General features: G+C 57.1%; 1 protein-coding gene across 5 annotated transcripts in view; it reads right to left on the bottom strand.

Moving 5' to 3' along the window:
* The window catches only part of ZC3H7B (zinc finger CCCH-type containing 7B), a 39,694-nt gene extending 16,952 nt beyond the window's left edge, over positions 1 to 22,742 (bottom strand). Inside the window, exons 1-9 of one of the 5 annotated variants that reach the window (XM_054582439.1) lie at positions 22,472 to 22,742; positions 19,058 to 19,081; positions 16,551 to 16,718; positions 11,348 to 11,406; positions 9,347 to 9,380; positions 9,020 to 9,217; positions 7,880 to 8,038; positions 5,401 to 5,481; positions 4,521 to 4,577 (exon numbers count right to left, since the gene is read on the bottom strand). In XM_054582439.1, coding sequence (XP_054438414.1) covers positions 4,521 to 4,577; positions 5,401 to 5,481; positions 7,880 to 8,038; positions 9,020 to 9,217; positions 9,347 to 9,380; positions 11,348 to 11,406; positions 16,551 to 16,577 — 615 coding nt within the window. In that variant the 5' untranslated portion in view covers positions 16,578 to 16,718; positions 19,058 to 19,081; positions 22,472 to 22,742. The remainder of the gene's footprint in view (positions 1 to 4,520; positions 4,578 to 5,400; positions 5,482 to 7,879; positions 8,039 to 9,019; positions 9,218 to 9,346; positions 9,381 to 11,347; positions 11,407 to 16,550; positions 16,719 to 19,057; positions 19,082 to 22,471) is intronic. The other 4 variants (XM_054582441.1, XM_054582438.1, XM_054582442.1 and 1 more) reach the window with 4 other exon arrangements.

The raw sequence follows: 22,742 nt of genomic DNA, 5'->3' as shown, positions 1-22,742 counted from the left end.
GCCGCTGCCCTAGGCACGCAGCTGACAGCGTCTGCCGTTCGGGCTCCCAGGGTGTGCTTGGCCTTCACAGACAAGCTGAACAGACCAAGGCTGTCAGGCTGGGTCACGGAGCTGCGGTGCTCACAGTAAATATACAAAATATTTGCTCAGTGCTGCCATGGCTCCCCAGGCCCCATGGGACACAATCACCTTCACAGTCCCCTGCTCCCCACCTAGCTCCAGCCCACCTCTCCAGGTTTGCCTCTCCCTGCCCGTTTCCGGCTAGCAACACTCACTTAGCAACAACGGTCTCTGGAGGCCCCGCACTCTGACAGGCGCTGTGCTGGGAGCGTTCTCATATGACCCGCTGGAGCCCTACGGCCACCACAAGATGGCAGGCGGCACCTCTCCGAGAGGTGCCGGGGCCACCTCACAAGAGGGGCGCACTCGGGACCTGAACCCAAGCACAGCAAGCTGCGGGGCCCAGGGTCTTCTGAACCCCAGGGGAAGAGCTTGGGTTTCCCCCTCCTGCCTCTTGGCCTCTGCTCCAGCTCTTTCCCTGCTGCAGCCCCCTCCCCGCCCGCCCGAGTCCTGGCAGCCTGACGCCAGGAAGGCCTTTCAACCACCACTGCCTCGGGCTCCGTCTGCACCTCAGACTCCCAGCCCTGCTTGCATCCTGCTCCCTACACTGCCAAGGGGCAGCTCTGGCACAGAGACGGTGCCTGCAGGCCCTGCCTGACTCCAGGGTCCTAAGAAGCCCCCTCTGGGCACATCCAAGCAGGCTCCAGTAATAGTTGCACACATGGAATTGACTGACTGGCTGAAGGAATAGGGCGCTCAGGCCGGAAGGTCCTATAGAGATCCCAGCAGCTCAGGCTCACACTTGCTGCATGTGTATAGCTTCCAGAAGGCCGGGGGTCTGGCTGTGTGCATGTACCTGTGTGTGTGTATCTGGCATGTGTGCACACACGCAGCACCATGCTGGTACACTGAGGCAGGATCTTACCTCGTCTTCTCCACTGTGGAGTCCACTCTGCATGGACTTCTCACAGGTGCCCATCCCCGGGACGAGCCCTGGCCTTTGTGCATGTGGTGGGGGCCCCAGCAAAGTTGCATGGGTAGGTGAATGGTTTGGCAGGGACTGGGCACCCAATGCTATGTATCACACCATCAGTGGTCCCTGGCTTCAGACTCCATGGACATGCAAGGTTGACCCTCTTGTTGTCAAGCATTCCACCCACATTTGCTGTGGCCCTTAGGCCACGGTCATTCAGTCATTCAACAAGTATCTTTTGAGCGTCAGCTAGGCCAGTCCAGTGCAGCACTGCTTGCTACAAACAGAGCTGTATCCCACACTCGCCCACTGGCCTGTAAGGACCCTGGACGCAGGCCCCCCGTCCCAGGCTCCTGGAAGAGACCTGTGAGCAGGACTGGAACGGGACTGGGAGTGAGCAGCAACCCTGCCCGGGTATCAGGAGCCAGCCGCCCGGGCCTGCTCTCATTTCATCCACGAACCACCACCCTGGGGGCTGGGCACGACTGTCCCGTTTTACAGAGGGCACCCAAAGCTCAGGCAGATGACATAACTGCCTCTCGGCCTCGCCACCAGCAAGCAAAGACCAGGCTCATCTGACTCCAAAGTGGAGCCATGTGGAGCCACAGAACAGAGGAGCCCAGAGTCTCTGCTCTCGAATGAGCTCCTCGCGAAGCCGAGGACATACACACACACACACGCCATCCGGTGCGTCCACAGGAGGCGGTGAGGGTGGAGAGGGAGGCTGGAACCAGACGGTGGGGGGCCCACGAATGCCCAGCTAAAGCATCCGGATGCTGACTCATCACATTACTTTTAAACAGATACTTCACTAACCACTGAGGGTTTCCAAGCGAACAGAGACCCACAAGGCCTGGATGTTGGAGTTCCCCTTGCAGCTGTGCTGGGGGACAGGCAGGGGATTCTGGACAGTGTTGGGGGGACAAGAAAGGGAGGCCAGACATGACTTGGAAAAACGGGGTGTGGCCTGAACTGGGGCAGTCACTGTAGGAAGAGAAGGAACAGGGACAGCTCAACACATACCCAGCTAGGGTCACCCAAGAGTTGCCTCTAATACACAATCATGCCACTACCCACAGAAAAGAAAAGGGCTCCCGTCTCTCAGGCTCCAGGAATGAGGAGGAGCCCCTGAGATCCGGGGATTCTGGGTAAGATCTGCCTGGATCACTCCTGCCTCTCCGTCACCTCTGGTGGGACGGAAGAGGAGCCTTGCACGGTCCCCGCCTGCTTGCCTGGCCTCCTGGCTGTTCTCACACGCTGGGCGCTCCTGCCTCAGGGCCTTTGCACTGGCTGCTCCCTCTGCCTGGCCTCCCAAACCTCCTTACGTTTCATCCTTCATCTCTTTTAGGGCTTTGCTCAAGTGTCTCCTCACCGAGGACTTCCCTGCTCACTGTTTAAATACGCGACCCCCTCCCAATAGCCCCGGCACCCCCCAACTACCTTCTCCATAACAACGATTGCCTTTTGTCATTTTTTTCTCTTTCCTGATTAAACTGTAAGTTCTATGAGGGTAGGGCTCTTGGCTGTTTCTTTCTCTCTGCTTTATCCCCAGTGCCTAGATCAATTATATACTGGGCATATAGCACTTAATAATTATCTTCTGAATGAACAGAATCAATACCTTCCCAACTTTCTTATGACGAGGATGCAACTTCTCACCAGGCACTGGGTGGTCTGGCTTGTAGCTATTGTTCCAGCCCCACTGGGACCCTGCCTCCCCTCCATGGGATCCCTCCCACGTTCTGGTCTCTCCCCAGCCTCTGGGCCTTTGCACATGCCTCCCCCTCTGTCTGGAATGCTACTTTACCTGTACATCTTGCCCTGCCTGTTTCCTGACCTTCAGGCCTCTGTTTAAAGGTCACTGACGCCTTTAGGCCCAGTCTAAAGCAGGCCTTCCATTTCCAATGGCCCATGGCTCTCCAAGCTCTGCCTTTAGAGTGCTCATCGTGGCTTGTAACCAAAAGCGATTGGACTAGTGTCCACCTGCCCTGGCCTGGGAGCTCTTTCAGGGAAGGGGCCACACTTAGTTGGTTCACCGTGTGCCCAGTCCCCAGCTCAGTGCCTGCCACAGACTGGGTAAACTCGGACGGGTCACCTGACTTCTCTGTGGCTGTTTCTCACTTGTCATAGGGGAGGAATAGACCTCCCTCGAGGCATCGTTGTAAAATGATCTGGGGCTGCTCCTTCGTCATTCATTCAGTCCCTGCTATGGTCTGCGTGTTTATCCCGCCCCCGCCCCCCAAGTTCCTATGTTGGAATCTAACCCCCAAAGTGATGACAGTATTAGAAGAAGCCTTTGGAGGGTGATTAGATCACGAGAGTGGTGTCCTCATGAACGGTATTAGAGACCCCATTGAGATCTCTTGTGTCTTCTGCCCTCTAAAGTTACAACTAGAAGGCGCCAACTATAAATCCAGAAGTGGGTCTTCGCTAGACAGAATCTGCCAGCGCCTCGATCCCAGCCTCCAGAACTGAGAGATAAATGTCTGTTGTCTATAAATCACCCAGTCTGTGGCATTTTGTTATAGCAGCCCAAACAGACTAAGACATTCACTCATTATCATTTTTCTGAACACTCAGTACACGCAAGGCTCATAATTGCTGGTTACAATCCATGATGAGTGATGGTTACAAACCAGAGGAGACCACAACTGCCTCCCTTGCAGCCTGAGAGGTGCCCAAGGGCCAAGACATGCCTAAGTGAGCTCTGGCCCAGCAGCCAGCCCAGGGCTTAGAAGGGATTCCCTGGGATGTGTTGAGTGAATGAATGAAAGAGTTATAACACCCTGGAGAGAGGCAGGCCTGCTGCCGCCTTGCTGTGTGACACTGGCCCAGTCCCCTGTCCACTCTGTGCCTCAACCTCCTCTTATGTACAATGAGGAGGCAGGACACGGGCTCCATCAGCACTCCTACAGCCTGTTCCTCATCTTCCAAAAAGCCTCAACAGCCCACCCAGCAGTTCCCGCGTGGTGAGCGGTGGGAGAGTCACACGTGTGCTGAGCCCTGCTGCCACCCACAGGACAAGACCTGGGTGGTCTGGCCCCAATAACCCTTCTTCCTACTTCCTTATCCCCATCCTTCCTGCTGCCACTGTTTCCTTTCTCGGGGTCCACAGGCTGCCCGCGACGGTTCCCTGCAGCAACCATCCCCACCACCAGCAGCCACAGCCTGTCCCCACACTGTGGCTCTGTGGTCACACGAGGCACCTCTTCTTAGGAGGAGGAGAGCCGTGCATCCCCGAGTCGTCCCCATGAGCCTGACTCAGGCCCAGGCTGCCAGTCACCCCCTCTTTCCAGAGCAGGCGCCTGGCTCATAGCAGTGGGGACAAGGATAGACGGAGCCCAGCCCTTCAGTCTGATGCCCCTGTACCCGCTGCCTGAGGTCATTTATACCCAGAGTGAGTTCAGAGCTCTCATGATGGATGAAGCACAACAGGCATTCCTTGAGGTGGGGAGGAGGGAGGCTTGGGGTCCTGGCCCCATCCTACCTGATCTGCCACACCAGCTGCAGTGCCGTTACTGAGCAGAGAAAAGGTTTCCAATTCCTGCCAGAGATTGGAGAGAGGTGGGAAGAGATGAAGATCCTGGAAAGATGCTCAGGGTCCCATCCGCCAGGGCAGCAGAGGGGCCCCGACGCAGGCGGCCGGGGTCCGTGGTGCCCTCCAAGGCTTCCTGCCCCGGGCCGCCAGGGGTCACCTGCGCTCTCTCTGGGTCACCTTAGCGTGTTTTCTTCCTGCAGCCCTGACCTGAATGGAGGAATTCCAAGCACGCACTCCTACTGTGTGCAGGCGCCGCCGCCCACTCTCTCACTGCGATCCTCCCGTGGACTCTCTGAGATGGACGTGGTTACCCCACGTCCCAGGTGCAAAAAAGAAGGTGGAGAGAGAACTAACTTGCTCAAGGTCACAGCAGAGACTCCAGAACGACACCCTTTCTACGTGCAGCTTCCTGGCACACGGCAGGTGCCATAGGACATACATGGATTTCAACGAACCAAACAAATACCAACATTTCAAGTATGCGCCGCCACGCAGGGGTTATTTGAGGACATAAGGCTGAAGGACGCCACTGTCAACAGAGGCCATCTCTGGGGTGCTGAAGTCATTCAGGGCAGGGGAGGGAGCAGGTTTTAACAGCTGGTGTCTAAGGTGAGTTGGAAGCTTTGGCTGTTCTTTCCTTTCCCTAAAGGTTCTGAAAGTCGTTCCAGGGCTCCCAGCCAAAGAGAGGGACAATCACCTGCTGTCACTCCCTTCTGTCCTGGCCTGGCCCTGGCCACCCTCACCTACTTCACCCAAAGGCGCCTAGTCTCCCTCTTCAGATCTCCCCATCTCCACCCCCGCCGACCCACAGCACCCAGAGCCCACCTACCTGGGGCCTCTTATACGCCTTCCGAACTCGCAGCCCAAGCTTCTGAGCCAGCTCCTGACCAAGCTGAGTGACACTTTCATCCTGGGAAGACAAGACACAGGGTGGAGCGGGTCAGCCTGCCTGGTTCACACACGGCAGGACTGCGGGCACCTTGTGCGGCCCTGCAAGCCGGTGGGGGGTGGGGTGGGGCTGTGGTCACCCCATGCTGTGGACAAGGAAGTAAGCTCCCGGGAGGGGGACACGGCACTGGCCGCCCAAGTCACACAGCTACAATGTGGTGGGGCTGGGACCAGAAACCCTTGCTTCTGTTTTTCTTTTTATTGGGGGGAGGGAAAATTTTTATTTTCCTATTGTCTTTTTTATTTTCATAATTCAACAAGGAATAGCATCACTGTGGAGGGTGCAACCTGACAGAGCGCGCAGGGCTCCCCGCAGTCACTTCCCCCCAGGCTCCGCCCCCAAGGCAGCGCAACTTGTCTGTCCGATGGGCCTGTTCCCTGCAGAGCTTTCCTAGAATTTACACAGGAGCATATGGACCTACAGAGAGCGCTTACTTTTGCTCTTTGGGGATATTCTCGTGTTCTACATAAGTGGGATCACATTATACCAATTGTTCTACAACTTCCCTCTTTCACCAAACAACGTCTGGTGGAACTTTTTGCAAGGCCTGTGTGGTGCACAGGCCCAGAGCAGCGAGAATATACGAAGTTCAGAGCGGGCCCGGCCCCTGGTTAGGGCTCAGTAGCAGCACCCAGCACTCCTCCCTCCCTCCCTCCAAGTCTGTATTACTGCACGTGTGCCATGTGCCAGGCACAAGCTGGGGGCCCGGAACACCAGCCATAGGGCTGACGGGGCCCAGGACTCATGGAGGTTCCAGTCTAGTGGGGGAGATCAACTGGTAAACAAGGAAATGGTGACTGGGACCTGGGCAACGAAGGGGCAGGGGGGCTGTGACATCCGGGCACTATCCACCTCCCGCCTCGCTGATGAGCCCCTGGAACCCCGGGGCCAGGCTCAGGGGTCATCTCCAGTCCTGGAGCCCAGCATGAAGGAGGGCGCAATGAGCATCTGCCCACAGAGGCAGGGACGGGGGAGTTCCCCGACTCAGAGTCTGAGGCCTCATCTGGGTGCCTCCCTCCGGGGAGTTACCAGCCCCTGCTGGGATGTTCAGTGGGGTAAACCACGTGTCCTCCCAGGTGTGGGTAGCTCTGACAGCTGGATGTGGACCTGTTGTGAATGCTGGAGAAAGGTCTGTGGACGGGGACAACTGTCATAAGACAGGCTCTCACTGTGAACTGAAGTGAATTGGGGAAGCAAGAATAATAAACAAAAAATAGAGTAACAGTGAATGTTTTCTGCATACTTACTCTGTCGGGCTACCATGCCAACTGATGGTGCAATTTTCTGATTCCATCCTCAGCACAGCCCTGTGATGCTTGGTTTGTCACCACCTCCATCTTACAGGGGTGTAAACCAAGGCTCAGAGAGGCTAAGCCGTGTGTATAAGGTCACATAGCTAGTAGGTGGCAGACTCAAGATTAGGACCCAAACCCAGGCCAGCGCTCTGGCACTGATATCCTGGACCATCGTGCACATGCATTTCCCTCTGCTCTGCTCGCCCAAACCCTTCTTGCTTCTTCCAGGCCTGCTCAAGCCCCACCTCCTTCAGGGAGTCCCCCAGGGTCCTGACCACTCCAGAGTCCTCTCAACCCCTCCCGGGAAGCATTTACTTATCCCCAAATGCTTTCGCACCCACTATTTCAGGGAAAAAGCAAAAGAGACCTTTTGCAGGCAGGGAGGTGACATGCAGAGAAGAGGGAGCGCTTTCTCCAAGTTCATGCCAGGGGTCAATGGGGGAGCCCGGCCTAGACCCCAGGGATGTTTCCCCTGTCTGCTAGTAGACTGTGGGTCCCCAAAAAGCACAGATCTGGGCACTGTAAATACTTGTTAAGTGGATGAATAAATGGGGAGAGGGAGCACGTGCCCAGTCGTGCATTGCTGGAGCAGGCAAGGCTCCATAGAGGCTGTTTCTCATTGTCTCTAACCCACCTAATGAGAGCCTGCACATCAGGACCCCACGCATGTGGTGCCCCTTTTAGTCTCACAGCAACCCTGTACTCAGCACTCTCCCAGGTTAGGAACACCAACTCTAGAATCAGACTGCCTAGGTTCAAATCTTCGCTCTGCCGCCTCCAAGCAGTGACACCAGGAAGTTCCTCTCTCTCCGCCATCTTTAAAATGGGGATAATTGTATCTACCACAAAGGGTTACTTGTTGCAAATGAGCTAATACAATGTATCTTTAGCAATGCCTGGCACACAGTCAGAGCTCAGCGTTAATAACAGTATCTGTAACTCTCCCTAACAGAAAACTGATGCTCAGAAAGACCGGGTGGCTTGGCCTGAGTGAGGGCTGGCGCCAAGGGCCAGCACCTGGCCTCAGAGCCTGGCCCCTCGCGTGGATGCAGAGCCGCACTCACGTGGGGCAGGGCGAGCGAGCAGCGGCTGCTGCACTCATAGGCCTCCTTGTGGCGTCCCAGCTCGTTGAGGGCGCGCGCCTTGCGGAACAGCGCCCGGATGTTCTCGCCGTCCAGGCCCAGAGCCTTCTCGCTGTCCTCCAGTGCCTTCTCATACAGGCCCTGCCGGAGAGGAACAGGTGCTCTGCGTCAGCGCCTGCTACCCGCTCTCAGCCAGGCCTCCTAGTCCCCTCAACGGAAGGCCAGCCTCCCTCCCCTGCAGAGACGGAGGATGCTGGCGGGCCTGGCTCAGGGCAGAGACTCGGAGCTCCAGGAGCCAGCTCTGGTGCTCACACTCTGGTCAACAGCAGCCATGTGCCCAGCCGAAGGAGTTGCCAATGGGCACTGTCAGGACACAGGAGAGGGTCCTTCACGTTCTGCAGTGACGAACCCGGTCACCCAGACATGTCTATTCCGTATCTGCCTTTGGTTCAGAATGCCATGGACGGAGAATAAGAAAGGCACCTTTGAGGGGAAGTGAAATCATGAAGGTGGCCGGCGTAGAGTGGGCACAGGCATCTGGTAGGGCCGCTTATCCGGAGCAGTCCACAGTCCCCTGTGGGTTGCAGAGGCGTCGCAGGAGCCTCTGCAGAGCCCACGGCAGAGCCCCCCACAGGATCCAGTGAGTGAGCGAGCAGGGCAGGCACGGGGAGGAGGCTGGAGCTCTCAGGAGGAAAGGAGACCAGAAACGTGGAGAGGAAGTGAGGCTGTGATGGGAGGCGAGGAGCCCATGAGGGAGGAGCAGGAGGGGCCACAGGTTTGCAGGAAGAGGCAGAGCGATGAGGTGAGAGGTTCTCAGCCCTGATTGCCTGACTCCTGCCAGTGCCCGGGCCACCCCGAGATGCTGAGTCCACCTGGGGTTGGGCTTAGGCACCAGTGTCATTTTAAAAATCTTATGATGTATTAGTACTTCACAAGCTCTCCAGGTACATCTGCTGTGCAGCAGGGCTGAGACAACGGAGTACACGGTGAGAGTCAGGCAGGAGGCTGTGGAGGAGCTGGCCTTGCAGAGGCTCCCCGGGATATGGGCCCCGCGGGGCTGGGCATCTGGGAAGCGGTGGGCACGGCAGGGGGAGGAAGGGGAAGGGAGGGTGCCGGGCTCACCATGGTGAAGTAGCAGGCGGCCCTGTTGACATGCAGCTTGCACAGCAGCTCCCGGGGCAGGGCCACCTGGTCGGAGGCAGCGTAGTCGGCCACGTTCAGCCCTTCCATGTACTGTACCAGGGCCTGCTTATAGTCCTTCTCCCGAAACAGGTCATTGCCCTCGGCAAACAGGTTCTGCACCAGCTTGAGCAGAAAGGCCTGCAGGCGCAGGGTGCAGAGGGGGCTCAGGGGGCATTCTCCATCCAGCCCCAGGCCCCGGCCCCTGCCCCCACCTCTTTTGGACACCCCTGCCATTTGCCTTCCCCAAGCTGAGCAGCTGACACCCACCTCATATTCTTCTTGCTTTAGGGGTAGTGTCGACCTAGCAGGAAAAGGAGAGGAAAACGAGGTCTGGGTGAGCCCAAGGGTCCCAGCCGCATGGAGGTCCAGGAGCCAGAGCCACAGGCCAGGGGCCATGCCTGGACTGGCCCCCCAGAGCTCAGACCTCAGATGTCACTTCATGGGTTGGGGGGAGTGGACAGCAGTTTCTTCTCCCTAAATCATCACCGTGCTGGCCTTCCATTCACCCCAGGGCCCAACAGCCTGGCCTTCCCAGGTGCAGAGGCTGAGAGGAGCAGACCAGCTCAGCTCGAGTCACTGTCCTGAGAAGCCAGTCCCCTGCGAGACTGCGCCCTGCCAAACCGGACCTGCAGCTGCAGGGCCCCCGACACCACCCAAAGTCCACCTGAGGCCCCCTTCTCCCGTCCCTTCCCACAAAACACATGACACCAGCCAACGCCAGGTATACTCAGAGCCTGTCACTCCTTCATGCCAGACTCAATAACGAAGATAGGGCCTTGGGTACCCTCTGCTTTCCTGCAGCCAAAAAAATGCCAGCTCAGGATGGTAGAAAGCGTCAGCCCAGGAGAGCGCAGACACATCTGTCAGGCTGAAGGGCTGGGCTGGAAGGGAAGCTGGGGTTTGTCTCCTGGTCCCTCATGTCACAAAGGGGAAAACAGACATTCAGAGGGGCAGTCACTTGCCCAAGCTCACACAGCGGGTCGGCACCCGCGCCAGAGCCGGAGCCCAGGGCTGGGGCACTTTCCATTGCCTGGAGCTCTCACCAAAGGCTGGGCAAGAAGGAGCTGCCTCAGCAAGCGAGTGAGAAGCGGGGAGAGGAGGCACCGGAGGTCCCCAGGGCTGAGACGGTGTCCCTGGTGGTGAGAGTGGGGCTCCCAACCCCATTACCTCACTTGCCTCCCCGCCGTCAGAGACCAGGGCCTGTCCCTGCTTCCCTGCAACACCCCAGCCCAGCCGCCACTGCCCCACTCCTAACTAGTCCCCACCTCCAGCCTCTCCCCTTCCAGCGCCGTGTCCTCTTCAACAGGTCACTCCCTGTCCTAAAAGTCACGGCGTCATGGTGTTCAAGGCCCTCCACAAGCTAGGGCCAACCCACCTGTCCAAATCCCTTTCTGTCTCCTATAATGCTCTGTGCGCCCAGAGGCGCCAACTAAATGTGTGGTAAGCACATGAAGTCTGTATGTGAAAAAAACCAGTAATTTTACAAAGAGCAAGTCCTACTGCGTTATCCTGCAAAGCGGTCCCTGGGGAGGGCCACATATGGTTCCCCAGAGGTTGTACTATTGCTACACCTCTCACGACTGCCCTTCGGAAAGGAGGGCCAGGACACAGGGCCAGGACACAGAGCCAGGACACTGACTGCGGGTGCAGCGATCGTGTGAGGGGCGCGGCGTCACTCTACCCATTTCACGGGAAGGGAGACCACCGGGAAGCAGGGGAACCTGGATATGGGCTTGGAGCTGTTCAAGCCAGGATTCTTACAGACAGTATTCTCCGGCTAACCTTGTTCACCAGGCTGACCTCAGCTTTCTCATCTGCAAAATGGAGACAGGACCACCTACTTTCCTGGGCTGTTGTGAATATTAGGACAATGATGGATGTGAAGGGCCCAAGCACAGAGCTTGAAAGATGTGCTCATTAAGTGGGAACCATTGATTTATTATAAGACGTGCACAGGCAAGCAAGAGAACTAACGAGCACGGGCAGACAGTGAAGGTCTACAGGACAAGACCGAAGGGCAGCCAGGGTCAGGAAGGACACGCGTGCGTGTAGGGTTCGCGGTTCACGTCTGGGGTTCACAGAGCCATCCCCAAGCCCCTGCCATGCCAGCCCCTTCCTAGTACTTCCCACCTCCCCACTCCCCAGCACACACGGGAACCCGAACAGCAAAGGCTCAGTGAGCAGGAGAACGGGGGCTGCAGAGAGCTCTCAAGCTTCGGGCATCGCCTTCGGAGGACCCGCCCCGCCCAGCCGCCAGCGCGCACTCACTGAATGAACTGCAGCCCCTTCTCGATGTCCGCCTTCCGTCTCTGCCTCTCCATCAGTCTCTAGGGGAGAGAGGAGTCCATCAGTCAGACAGCAGGGGCTGGAGGCCAGCTGCAACTCCCGCCACCCCCCCCCCGGCAACACACTGTGTACGCGCCCTCGCTCATCCCATTTCACGGGCGCAGAGGGGATCACTGAGGGCAGTGACCTGGCTCAGGGTCTCAAAAGACGGCCTGAGCCGGCCACGCAGCCTTCCACGCCGTGTCACACTGGACCCAGAGTTCGTGCAGTGCCCTGGACGGCCAGGGGGCTGCATGGAGGCCGCCTGCCCTTTCCCACACGTGGCCTGCACTGCAACACTGCACGGGACTCCCTCAAGTTCAAGGAAAAAAACCTTGTTTAACCATCAGACTCAGTCTGGGGAGAAAAGACATAGAACCGGCAAGATAATGCCAATGGTTATCGCTACAATGTAGCACCACTCACTGGGCCAGGCACTGAGTATAAGGGTCTTACTGAGTCTTTCAACAGCAGTGAGACAGGTGTCGTTCTGCCCATTTTACCAAGGAGGAATGGAAGCTCAGGGAGCCCTTGTCACGAGCGCGCATGCGGCTGAGGCAGGGTTCGAACCCAGACCACCCTCCTTCATGCCCCCCATAGCCCTTCCACTCAGCTCTACGTGCACCATCCTCATAAATAGCAGTAAGAGAAAGAGATGAATGCATATCAACTCATCCTACTCAGAATTTTTATAAATAATAAGTGTTGAATAAGTAAATGAGAAAAACTGATACTGAGATGTAAATTATCAGGTAATGAGCAATATACGCAGCTGTTGAGCAGTAACAATGTGTCTGTCCCGGGGCGTCAAGATCTTTCTTCTTTCCTCCCTTCCTCCCTCCCTCCCTTCCCTTATTTATGAGTTGTTTTATTTTATTTTTTTTGAAAGATTGTATTTATCTTTAGACAGAGGAGAAGGGAGAAAGAGAAATGCCAATGTGTGAAAGAGATACACGATCACCTCTCACACTTCCCCAACCAGGGACCTGGGCCGCAACCCAGGCATGGATCCCCTGATCCATGGGGATCGAACCGGCAACCCTTTGATATGAAGACCAGCACCCAATCCAATGAGCCACACCAGCCAGGACGAGTGATTCCTTTAGATCCCTTTACATACAATGATACCTTTCTTAACCCTTACCTCCCGCACAACCCTGGGACATAGGAACTCTGCTGTCATTCCCATTTTGCAGAGGAGGAAACAGAGGCACAGAGAAGTTATAAAGACTTGCCCAAGGCCACACACCTGGTACAGGGGAAGCTGGGATTCAAACCTAGGCAGCCTGAGTCCCTGCACATCACCATCACCCTTACGGTCACCCATTAAGCAACCAGCCCCGGCCCCGGCCCCGGCCCCGGCCCCGGCCCCGGCCCCGGCCCCGCCCCAGCGGCCCAGGAGGCCTAGCCTGGCATCAGGCTCAAAACAATCAAAACAATTCCCTCCCAGACCCAAGCCCCCCCTCTGGCTGTTGCACAACCTCTCCTCCCTTTCTTGGACACATTTCCTGAAAGAGGTACCTAGACCTTCTCCACAGCCCCACTCCCTACTCCAGGCCCCAGCTCACGGCAACCCCACCCCCACTGTGCCCCCTGCTCACCCAGGGACCTCCTCGTGGCTGAGTCCCTAGGGGGACCGTTTCTCACCTGCCTTCTCTGGCTCCCTCGGCTGCACCTGCCAGGCCCCGCCCACACCTACCTCCCTGACCCACGGCTCCTGCTCATCTGTCGGCCCCTCTTCCCCCGCCCAGGTCTTAGGGCCAGCGCTCCTGCTCTCCTCAGCACACCCGCTCCCCCGAGATGAGCTCTCCATTTCCTGACCTCAGGAGTCACACGGTTGATTCACAAATCTGTTCCTCCCGCCAGGCTCGTCCCCTCCCCAATATTTCAGGTCCGTATCTCTTACCTTCTGGGCAGTGCCACCTGCATGCCCAGCACCAGGTTGCTAACGACTCCCATGCCTTTCCCAGCCCTAGGCCCGCTCCCTAGAATGCCCCCCCCCCCCGACACCTAGCCACTCCTTTAAGACTCAGCTCAGATGCCCGTGTCCAGGAAGCCCTCCCCAGTGCCCACCCCGGCTCGATCGCGTGCTCCTCCAACTCAGTACATCCCAAACCGAACTCAGCAGCTGCTCCCTCACCTGCCCCCTCCACCAACCCCCACTCTAGTCCTAGCTCTTCCACCACCCTGTTCACTCAGCCTCCCACTCCTTCCACCTTTACCTCCGAAACTCTGCTCCCCTCGCAGCTCCTGCCACCTTCTCCACAACCACGGCCCCCCTCTCAGGCCCGCCTCACCTCTTACCGACAGCCTCCAGTGAGCCCCGTCCCACCTGCTGCCATTTGGTGGCCAAGGGTGTCTGTCAACACACATGTCGGTGTCACTCCCCTGCTCAAGCTCTTCCGGGTGCGCGCGTGCACACCCAGGAACACAGGTTTCTTAAAAAGGTGAACACCGAATACACCTGTAAGGCTACCCATGCCAATGTTCTGGTTTTGATAAGATACAACTACATATTGCCATCAGGGGAAGCTGGCAAAGGGAACTCTGTGCTATTTTTACAACTTCCCATGAATAAAAAGTTAAACAAACAAAGTCTTCCGTGACTCCCACTAGCAAGAGGACAAATCCCAAGCTGCTCATCACAGACACAGAGCACCGTGAGGCACGGCCTCCGCTCTGGCCTGCACTGTTACACCCTGGTAACATCAGCCAGACCCTCGGCTTCCCAAGCAAGCTGCCCACTCCGCCCGGAGCACCTTTCATACCCCCCACTTCCCCGCCCTGGCTAGTGCCCAGGGCTTCAGTAAAGCTCAGCGCCGGGGGCTGCCCTACCAGGAAGCCCGCCCCCTGCTCCTCCTGCTCCCCCACCTCCCCATCCTGGCTCTGGCACCACGGCCCCTGCACGTCTCCCTGCACGAGCTCATGTTCCCACCTCCTCCCCAACTGAGAGCTCCCTGGAGGCAGACGCTGCATCTGGGCCACACCGGGAGCACGCCGGGAGCCCGCCGAAACAGGACTCAGGAACCTGTTCTGAGGAAGTGGACGGAGCCTCACAAATTCCAGATTGGCACGTAGAAGCTGATTTCAGTCCTCAGTTATTAGGTACCTTCTTCTACCAGATATTGTTCTAGGAACTTTAAACAATGCTTAATCCTCACAACACCCCAGAAGAAAATACTATTATCATCCCCATTTTACAGATAAGAAAACTAAGGCACAAGGAGTTACTACCTGCCAGTTAGTAAGTGATGGAGCTGGGATGTGAACCCTGGCAGTTGGACTCTGGAAGCCACCCAGGCACCTCCCCACCCAACGGTGCTCCCCCCACCCCCGTAGGATGCCTCTTGTCGCATCCCACATGCTGCCGCCGAGCACTCACCTGTCCCAGGTTTTTGAAAGAGCAGCCGCCAGTGCAGACTGCAGACCTGCCACATGCACGAATGCTACCTGAGGTTACGTCATCTGCAAAGATCCCTGGCACTTCTCCTGACTCACCAGCCCTCGGTGGCTTACTCAGAGACCAGGAGAGGTTTAATTTGGCCGTCCCTGACCTCACCAGTCAGCGGCCTAGGTTTGTCTTGGTCCCCTCCCCAGAGCCCTTAAGGCCCCCCCCCCCCGCCCACCCGAGGACCCTCCACTCCCAGGAGGGTAGGGAGAGGTCTGGGCTCAGTTTTGGAGATTATCCCGCCGGGTGTCGCACACCTTCTGTGGCAGGGGTTTTGAACCTGGAGCCCATGGAAAGAATTCAGGAGTCCATGAACTTGGATGGGAAAACGCTGGCAGTTTTCTTCACTAGCCCATACCCGGTATTTAGCATCCCCTTCAATTATGGACACAGACACTACACCACAGTAGTGTCAGCGCTAGAAATCGCTGCTTCCCCGGTTGCATCTCAGCGGCTACAGACACAACAAAATATTGTTCACACTCCTCACAGCTTCGAAATTACTGTAGTTATATTACTCATTGCCAGGTCTTGTTTTTTAGTGCGTTGATTAACAAAAAAAGAAAGAAAAGCAAAGCCCGGCCACAGTTCCACAGAATTGGTTTCCTCTGTAATCCTGCATATTTTATGTTTAATGCTTTAAAAAACAGCTGTTCTGTGAAGGCTTGCCCAGGCCTCCTGAGGGGTCTGCAGCGCAGGAACGATTTAGAAGCTCTGATCTAAGGAATCCTGTTTTTATCCCTACAATAATCTCAAAAGTAGGTGTAATTATCCCCACTCTCCACAGAAACGCAAGGCTTGAAAAAATAAAGTCTTTAGAAAGAAAAGTGAGGCTTGGCACTCACGCCTCGCCCAGGGCCGCAGCCGCAGGGCGGCGGGGGCGGCGGGGGCGGCGGGGGGGGGGGGGCGGGCCCCACAGCCTCGGCTCCACCGGACTTGTGCTATGTTTACTTTTCGCTGGTCACCTCGACAGAAACCAACACTCAGGAAACTGCCCCCAGCCTCCCCCTGCCCCACAAGAAACTAAACTAAGAGTGGAGGTGTCCCTGCTCCTGGCCCCAGCACTCTGGCCACAAAAGGCTCCGACTCTCAGGATCTTGCCTTAGGCTCCGAAGAGCCCAGGGCCAGGCTGCGCAGGCAGGGCCGAACCCACGTGTCTCGGACTCTGGGGCCCAGGTTCCTGCCCCCCACACCCGCCAGCTGTGGTGCTCAAGTGAAATGTGTAAACGAGAATTTTTTTTTTTTTTAATAGAAAAGTAACAGAAGCTCATTGTACAACCCTTGAGAATTATAGACAAGAATAACAAAGCAAAACAAAAAACACCCAGAGTGACCACCTAACATTGTGAAGGGTTCTGCTTTTTGAGCAACTGAGAAGTCACTGCTCCTGCTGGTGGGAGCTGGGAGATCCTCGTGGTTGTACCGGCTGGGCATCAGGAGAGCTTCCTGGGCTACTCGGGCTGCCCCCCTGCCTAAGGCCAGGGAAGCAGCCACCGGACCTGGGTTCCAATCCCAGCACTGTCCCGCACTAGCTTGCAGGGCACCTCTCCCAGCCTGTTTTTGTTATTTGCATCATTAAGCTGCCGATACGCACCTCGCAAGACAATTCGTAGATTTACACAGTGTGCCCCCCCACCCCAGGAGGTCATAAATTCGTGTTTCTGCCAAGCCGGACACTGAGAGCCCCTGGCAACTTACAAAATTAGCCTTAAAGCACTTTTCCATCAGTCCACACCAATTTCTTTGCAGTTTCTGTCTAGGCCATTCTTTTATGGCACGGGCTGCTCAGGAACACGCTGCCACTAGCCTTCACTTCTTCAACAAACATCCCAGAACATCTTCACGGGCCAGGGGCTCTGCCAGACACTGGGGGAACAAGGTTAATAAAGTCCTTGGCCTTGTGGAATTTGTGCACCAGGCATGGCAAGACAAAGAAACAGGTCAGTGTTAAATGCACAAGACAAGTAAAGGTACCAGTAAGAGTTACAAGGAAACTAAAAAGAGAACATGGCCACAGAGTGATGGGGGTGGGCTGGGAGCTTAGGGAAGACTCTTCTGAGGAAGTGGCATTTAAGAGACAAAAGAAAGGGGCCCTGGCTGGTGTGGCTCAGTGGATGGAGCACCGGCCTAAAAAACCAAAGGGTCACCAGTTCAATTCCTGGTCAGGGCACATGCCTGGGTTGCGGGCCAGGTTCCCAGTTGGGGGTGTGTGAGGGGCAGCTGCTCGATGTTTCCCTCTCACATTGATGTCTCTCTCTCTCCCTCTTTCTCCTTCTCTCTCCCTTCCCCCTCTCTAAAAAATAAATAAACAAATAAAATCTTTAAAAAAAAAAAAAGAGAGAGACGAAAGAAGGAGCCAGCCATGGGCACCTGGGAGGTGGGTAAGAGTGCCCCTGGTAAAGGGCACAGCAAAGGCACTGGGCCTGAGACGGCAATGAGCTTAGAGTCCAAGGAGAAGACAGAAGGCCAGTGTGACAGCGCTGGAGCGAAGGCAACCCAAGTAGGACGCGGGGTGCGAGCGGCAGGCTGAGGCCGGTCCGAGCGCCGCACGCGGGCCGGGCCGGAGGGACAGCGCTGGGTCCTGCACATGTCAGGAAACCACTGGAACGTGCTCAGAGGAGGAGAGACAGGGTCGCATTTAAATTTTGAGAAAATCCCTTTGGCTGCTGCATGGAGGATGGATGATCCGAGGGGGAGCTGGGAAATGAGCTGGGAGGCTACCTGACCCAGGCCTGGGTAAAGAAGGCTGTGGCGGTGATTCAGGGATGTCCTAGACGTTATTAAATGCCCACGGCAACCACAACCGTGCACTATAAAGGCACTGGGTGGTATTTATATCTTTCAAAGTTCCTTCATTTGAGACTCCCAGCAAACGCGAGGCAGACGGGGCTGGGTCAGCAAGGCCGCTTCACAGGCCAGGAGACTGAGGCCAAGGCGGCTGAAAGCATCGTGCCCAGGCCACACGGCTGGCCTGTGCTGGAGCTGGGTGTGCAGCTCAGGACTTTGGACTCCCTGCCCTGCATTCCTCTGCCTGTGGAGGGACAGGGCAGGACACGGAATGCTGTGGGGAAGAGGCGCAGAGGAGCCCCTGACAACCCCGGGAGGGTCACGGCCCCCGCCTGCCCTTTGGCCCTCACGGAAGTGGCTCAGTGGCTGCTGGCCGGCCGACCCTGGCACTGGGTCTCCGGGAATCGAACACGTGTTCCCTTTCTGAGTCACAGTGTGGACAGGGTAGGCAGACCTGGAGAGTGGATGACCCTTAGTTTTCTTCTAAAAAAAAAAAAAAAGAGGGACCTCGCCGACCTTGAAGGATTGTCAAATGATTAATGAAAGACCATGGGCAAAAGCACAACACGAATGTCAGATAATTAGATTTCCAGAGCGGCAAGAACGGAGCTCTGAGGAGACCAGAATAACATGGAGTCACTCCTGCAGGAAAGCTAAGGCCTCGGACCTGGGAGCCTGCACTGCCTGGCTCCTCGGACCCCCCGCTCCCCCACAGCGTGCGACCTCGGAGCCTCAGTCTCCTTGTCTGCGAAGTGGGGCTGCTCACCATTGCTCCTGCCTCAGTGGGTCATTAAGATTCAACGAGGGAAGACGCAGAAAGCGCCGAGCGCAGAGCCGGCACACAGCAGCATGGGATACGTGGTGGCTGCCGTCGCCACTGCCACCATTTCTGTCAAGCCAGTGTCTCCGCCTCTGACACAGGGCTCAGGAGCTGCTGCTGACGGGAAGTTGGGGCAGACGGGCTCTGAATCAGAGATGCTGCCGCCCCTTCCCTGGGCCTCCGCAGCCTGAGGGAGACGCAGCAAGTACACACCCGCAGAAGCCATCAGGACGCACGCAGGGGGCGGACTACCCAGGGGAGATAAGCAAGATGGGACGACAGAGACAAGAAAACGAGCCTGTTGCTCTGGGCCATTAAATGTGATGAAAAGAACTGGCTTCTGTGGCGGCTCCTGAGAGCCAACACAGAGCTGCCACTTCATCCATGGTGGGGGGGGGGGGGCGCGGCTCCAGCTTCAGGTGGCCGCTCGGCTTCCCCAGGGAAGAGCTGCGCCTTCTGCCATCAGAAGCCCCCACCCTGGGCCCCTTCAGGCCCCTCTTCTCCCTCCCAGCCACCGCTAGACCCACATGGGGCTCACTCAAGAGCCAGACTCCCTGGGTTTGCTCTCTAGCTCCGCCTTTTACACAGCGACATTTACCTCTTCGTGCCACAGTTTCTTCACCTGTAAAATGGTAATGTAAAAATTAGTGCCTTCCTATAGGGCTGTTACAAAGACTAAATGAGCGAATCTAGGAAAAAGCAATCCCTCAGAGCCTGGCCAGCGGTAACTGCTGGCTCAGGGCTTTGAAATGAAGGATTCACAAGCCCCTCCAGCCCCTCTCGCCTCAGTCTCCTGTCCCAGTCCCCAGACACTGGGTTCCTCCCTCGGGTTGCCATTCAACACCATCAAACCTCAGGGCTTGCGTTCAGAAAGGAAAACTTAGGCCCAGAGAACCCAAGGGAGCTCCGCGGCAGAGCCAGACTTGGACCTGAACCCACACACGCCGCCTGTATTGTGGCTGCACCAGATGACCTGCCTGTCCCCTCTTTGCGTGGCCCTGCCTCTGCCCCTCTCAGTACATCTCCTCGGGAGGCCCTTTCCGCCGCCTTTCTCAAGGCATCTTTCGAATATTTGAATGGCACTTTCTCTAGGAAGAACTTCCAACCCCAGACAAAATACACAGAGGGGCATAATTCACTTTGACAACACAATGGCTGAACGCGTCCTCCGGCACCTCCACGGGGGCCTGGGGCACAGAGGGTGAATCAGACCCAGATGCTGTCCTTGAGTAGCTCAAGTTAGTCATCCGTATCCTTCTCCTGTGTAAGCTACACGCTCCCCCAAGGCACCCAGCCAGGCTCTCGCAGCACAAAGACACTGAACGTAGGTCTCCACGCTCAGGGCCCCATCCTCCTTCCATGGCCATTCTGCCCTCTCCAGTCTCCCTTCCAGAAATCTCTGAGAGTGCTTTGACTGGGCCAGCCCTCGAGGCCCTGGGACACAGCGCTATTTTGGTAAGCTCCTGGCCTTGGAAAGCCTGCTCACCTTTTAGCTTCAGCCCCCGCCCCCCGCTACTGCATTTGCCAGTTCAGACTGTCCCGGTCTGTGTTCTCATCTCCATATCTAAGATGGAGGTGGTCCAGTTTGATGGTCTCACCAACTGGAGGTGACACCACTTCCAATGTAGCACACTCAACAGTCACACAGAGGTCGGGGTTCACGTCCAGCTGAGTGAATGTGGACCGGCCACAGAAGCCTGTGTTCCTCGGGTTCTCCAGCTGTGAAATGAAGATTAACACCGCCCCACCTCGTGGAGCCACTGTAAGCATGGGAACGCATGTCCGTGGCCAGTGCAGCAGCAACTGCGGGGAGCCCAGGAATCAGGTCCTCTTCTCACCGGGCCGAGCCTCCCCATTCTTTCCTGTTCAAGCTCTGCTCCCTGGAGGGAGCCTTCCCTAACTTTCCCAGGTCACCCAAAGAGCTCTCTCTTCTCTCCACTGACCGCAGTTTTGAGTATTTCCCTGTTCTCTCCTTGATTCACTAGACTTAACATTCTCTTTCCAGGAAATTCAAGGAACAAACTCAACCCCAAGCCTGCCCCAGAGCACCTCACTAGGCTCACAAGAGGCACTTGAAAAGGAACTTGCTCAGGTAGCCCAGGGCTCTGGGAAAGGCTGAAGATCTGGAGTCAGAAATCCAGGCAGGAATCCTGCCTCTGCTATGCGACTTCCCAGTGAGACATTCTATTCTCAAAGCCTAAGGTTTCTCATCTGGAAAATGAGGACTGAAAAACGTCTACCTGACATGGTAACTGTGGAGGGTAGGCAAGCCAACATATGTAAAAGCCCTTTTGTTATGAAGTAAAAAGTGCTATTTAAGGGAATATTATTTTCAGACTCTCACATCCAAACTGACCGATGCCTCAGCTTTCCTATACCTGAGGCTCAAGAGACTAGCTCATCCCACAGGGCTCCTTAGCCGCCAAAACCCACATTCTTAACTGTCCATCGGAAACAAAGAGCCAAGAGCCCAGAATTCACAGCAGCCATGGAACACAAACCCCACCCCAACTCCGGGACCACAAAATCTCCCTCATGTCCTCCCATCTCATCGAGCCTGGACAGAGGCGTCGCCTTCCCAGCCTAGGGCACCCCGCACCGCACACCTGCCCCGACTGTGCGCTGGCCCAGTATCATTTCTACGGAAAGTGAACATGGAGAAAGACAACACAGAGGTGTGGTTGTACAGGAGGAGTGAGGAGGGGGAGTCTTGGTAGTGAAACTGAAGATTCTACTGTAAGTTTGCTTCCAACAGTTGCTCAATGTACTGTAATTACCAAATTCTTGTGAAAATTCAAGGATCTGCATTCTGCTATTTTCATGAGCCTTGATGGATTACAGGTGCAGAAAAAAATGGTAAGAACTTCGGGTTCACAGTCTGGCACCTGGTAAGCAAAGTCCCAATGAAAAACCCCAGAGGGATCAAGTCCCTGACAAAGCTGCTGTGGGACCCCAGTTCCCCCCTCGGGATCCAGCCCCCCCCCCCTGCAGCCCCCATCCTGGGCCCAAACCCTGCTCTTGCCCTCTAGTGCCATGTTGTCACCACAGCCCTCAGAGTCTGTCAGTGAATCGTTCCTACATAATTTTTCCCCTGGGGAAAACTGCTTTGTCTCTGTGAGACACCCACAAACCAGGTACCTTATAAACACCAAGCCAGGTAGATTTTACAGGGAAATGGGTAAAAGGAGGGAGCAGGCCCGGAGGGGTCTCTGAGGCCCCCTGAGGAAGGGAGCGGAATCCGAGGCCGGGATTGGCAGCTCTCGGGCACCCATCTCCCGGCACCCCCCTCCCCGCCCCAGGCGCTGGAGCTGCGCCCCGCAGTCCCCCCGCCTCGCGCTCCCCACCCGGCGACAGGCCCCTCTCAGGCCTCAGAGCCCAGGGACAAATCCAGCGACCGGAAATGCCCCCAGCCCAGACCGCGCCCCCTTTCCTGCCACTCCTTCCCTCCGGGCCCGGCCGCAGGCCCAGGATCCCCGGGCTCGCGTGGCCGCCGCAGCCGGCAGGGGCGGCCTGTCGGCGGCCGCGGTTCCTGGCCCTCGCTGCGGTCCCTCCAACTCCCGGCGCTGCGGGGCCAAGGCGCACACAAAAGGCAGCGCCCCTACCGCGGGGGGCGGCAAAGCATCCGCGCACCCCACAGCTCCGACGCGGAGGCGAGAGCACCCCCGGAAGAAAATCCCCGGGCACCCCTCCCCCTCGCCAGCCGCAGGGGCGGCGGAATCACCGGCGGCAGGTGCCCCCGGCCGCACAATAACTTTGAAACTTTGGGGCAGGAAACGGGTACCGAAAGGAGGTGCCCCCAAAAAGAGGAAATGGGAATGGGGGGGCATCGTTTTAGTTCCGCCAAATGCACTTTTCAGGGGGCCCCGCACAGCTCCGGCCTGGCCCGGGATCCCCCACCCGCCCCGGTCCGCACGGCCCCGGGCCCCGCGCCCCGCGCCCTCCCGCCGGCCGCCCGGACGCGGCCGGGCCCGGGCCTCTGCCCCGCGGCGCGCGGGCCGCGCGCTGCACTCACCTCGGCCGGGCTGCGCTCCCCGCGGGCCTGCGCCGAGCCCGATAAATGGTATGCTATGACTAGAGGTATGATTACGTTATTATTATTAGTAATAATAAGAGTAAATGCTATTTAATTACGGGCGGCCGCATCCTGCTCCCGGCGCCGCCGCCCCGGCAGCTCCGTCCATGTGGCTGCGGAGCGCTGCACTTCCATTTCCAGCCGCTCGGCCGGCCGCTCGCGGCAGCACCCGCCGGAGGCCGCGTCCGGGTCCCTGCGGCGCTTCCTCCTC

Source organism: Pteronotus mesoamericanus, unplaced genomic scaffold (genome assembly GCF_021234165.1).
Source record: "Pteronotus mesoamericanus isolate MK-2021 breed Mesoamerican mustached bat unplaced genomic scaffold, CSHL_Meso_final contig_702, whole genome shotgun sequence".
Classification (NCBI taxonomy): domain Eukaryota; kingdom Metazoa; phylum Chordata; class Mammalia; order Chiroptera; family Mormoopidae; genus Pteronotus; species Pteronotus mesoamericanus.
This window is presented reverse-complemented; position numbering and strand designations above follow the sequence as displayed.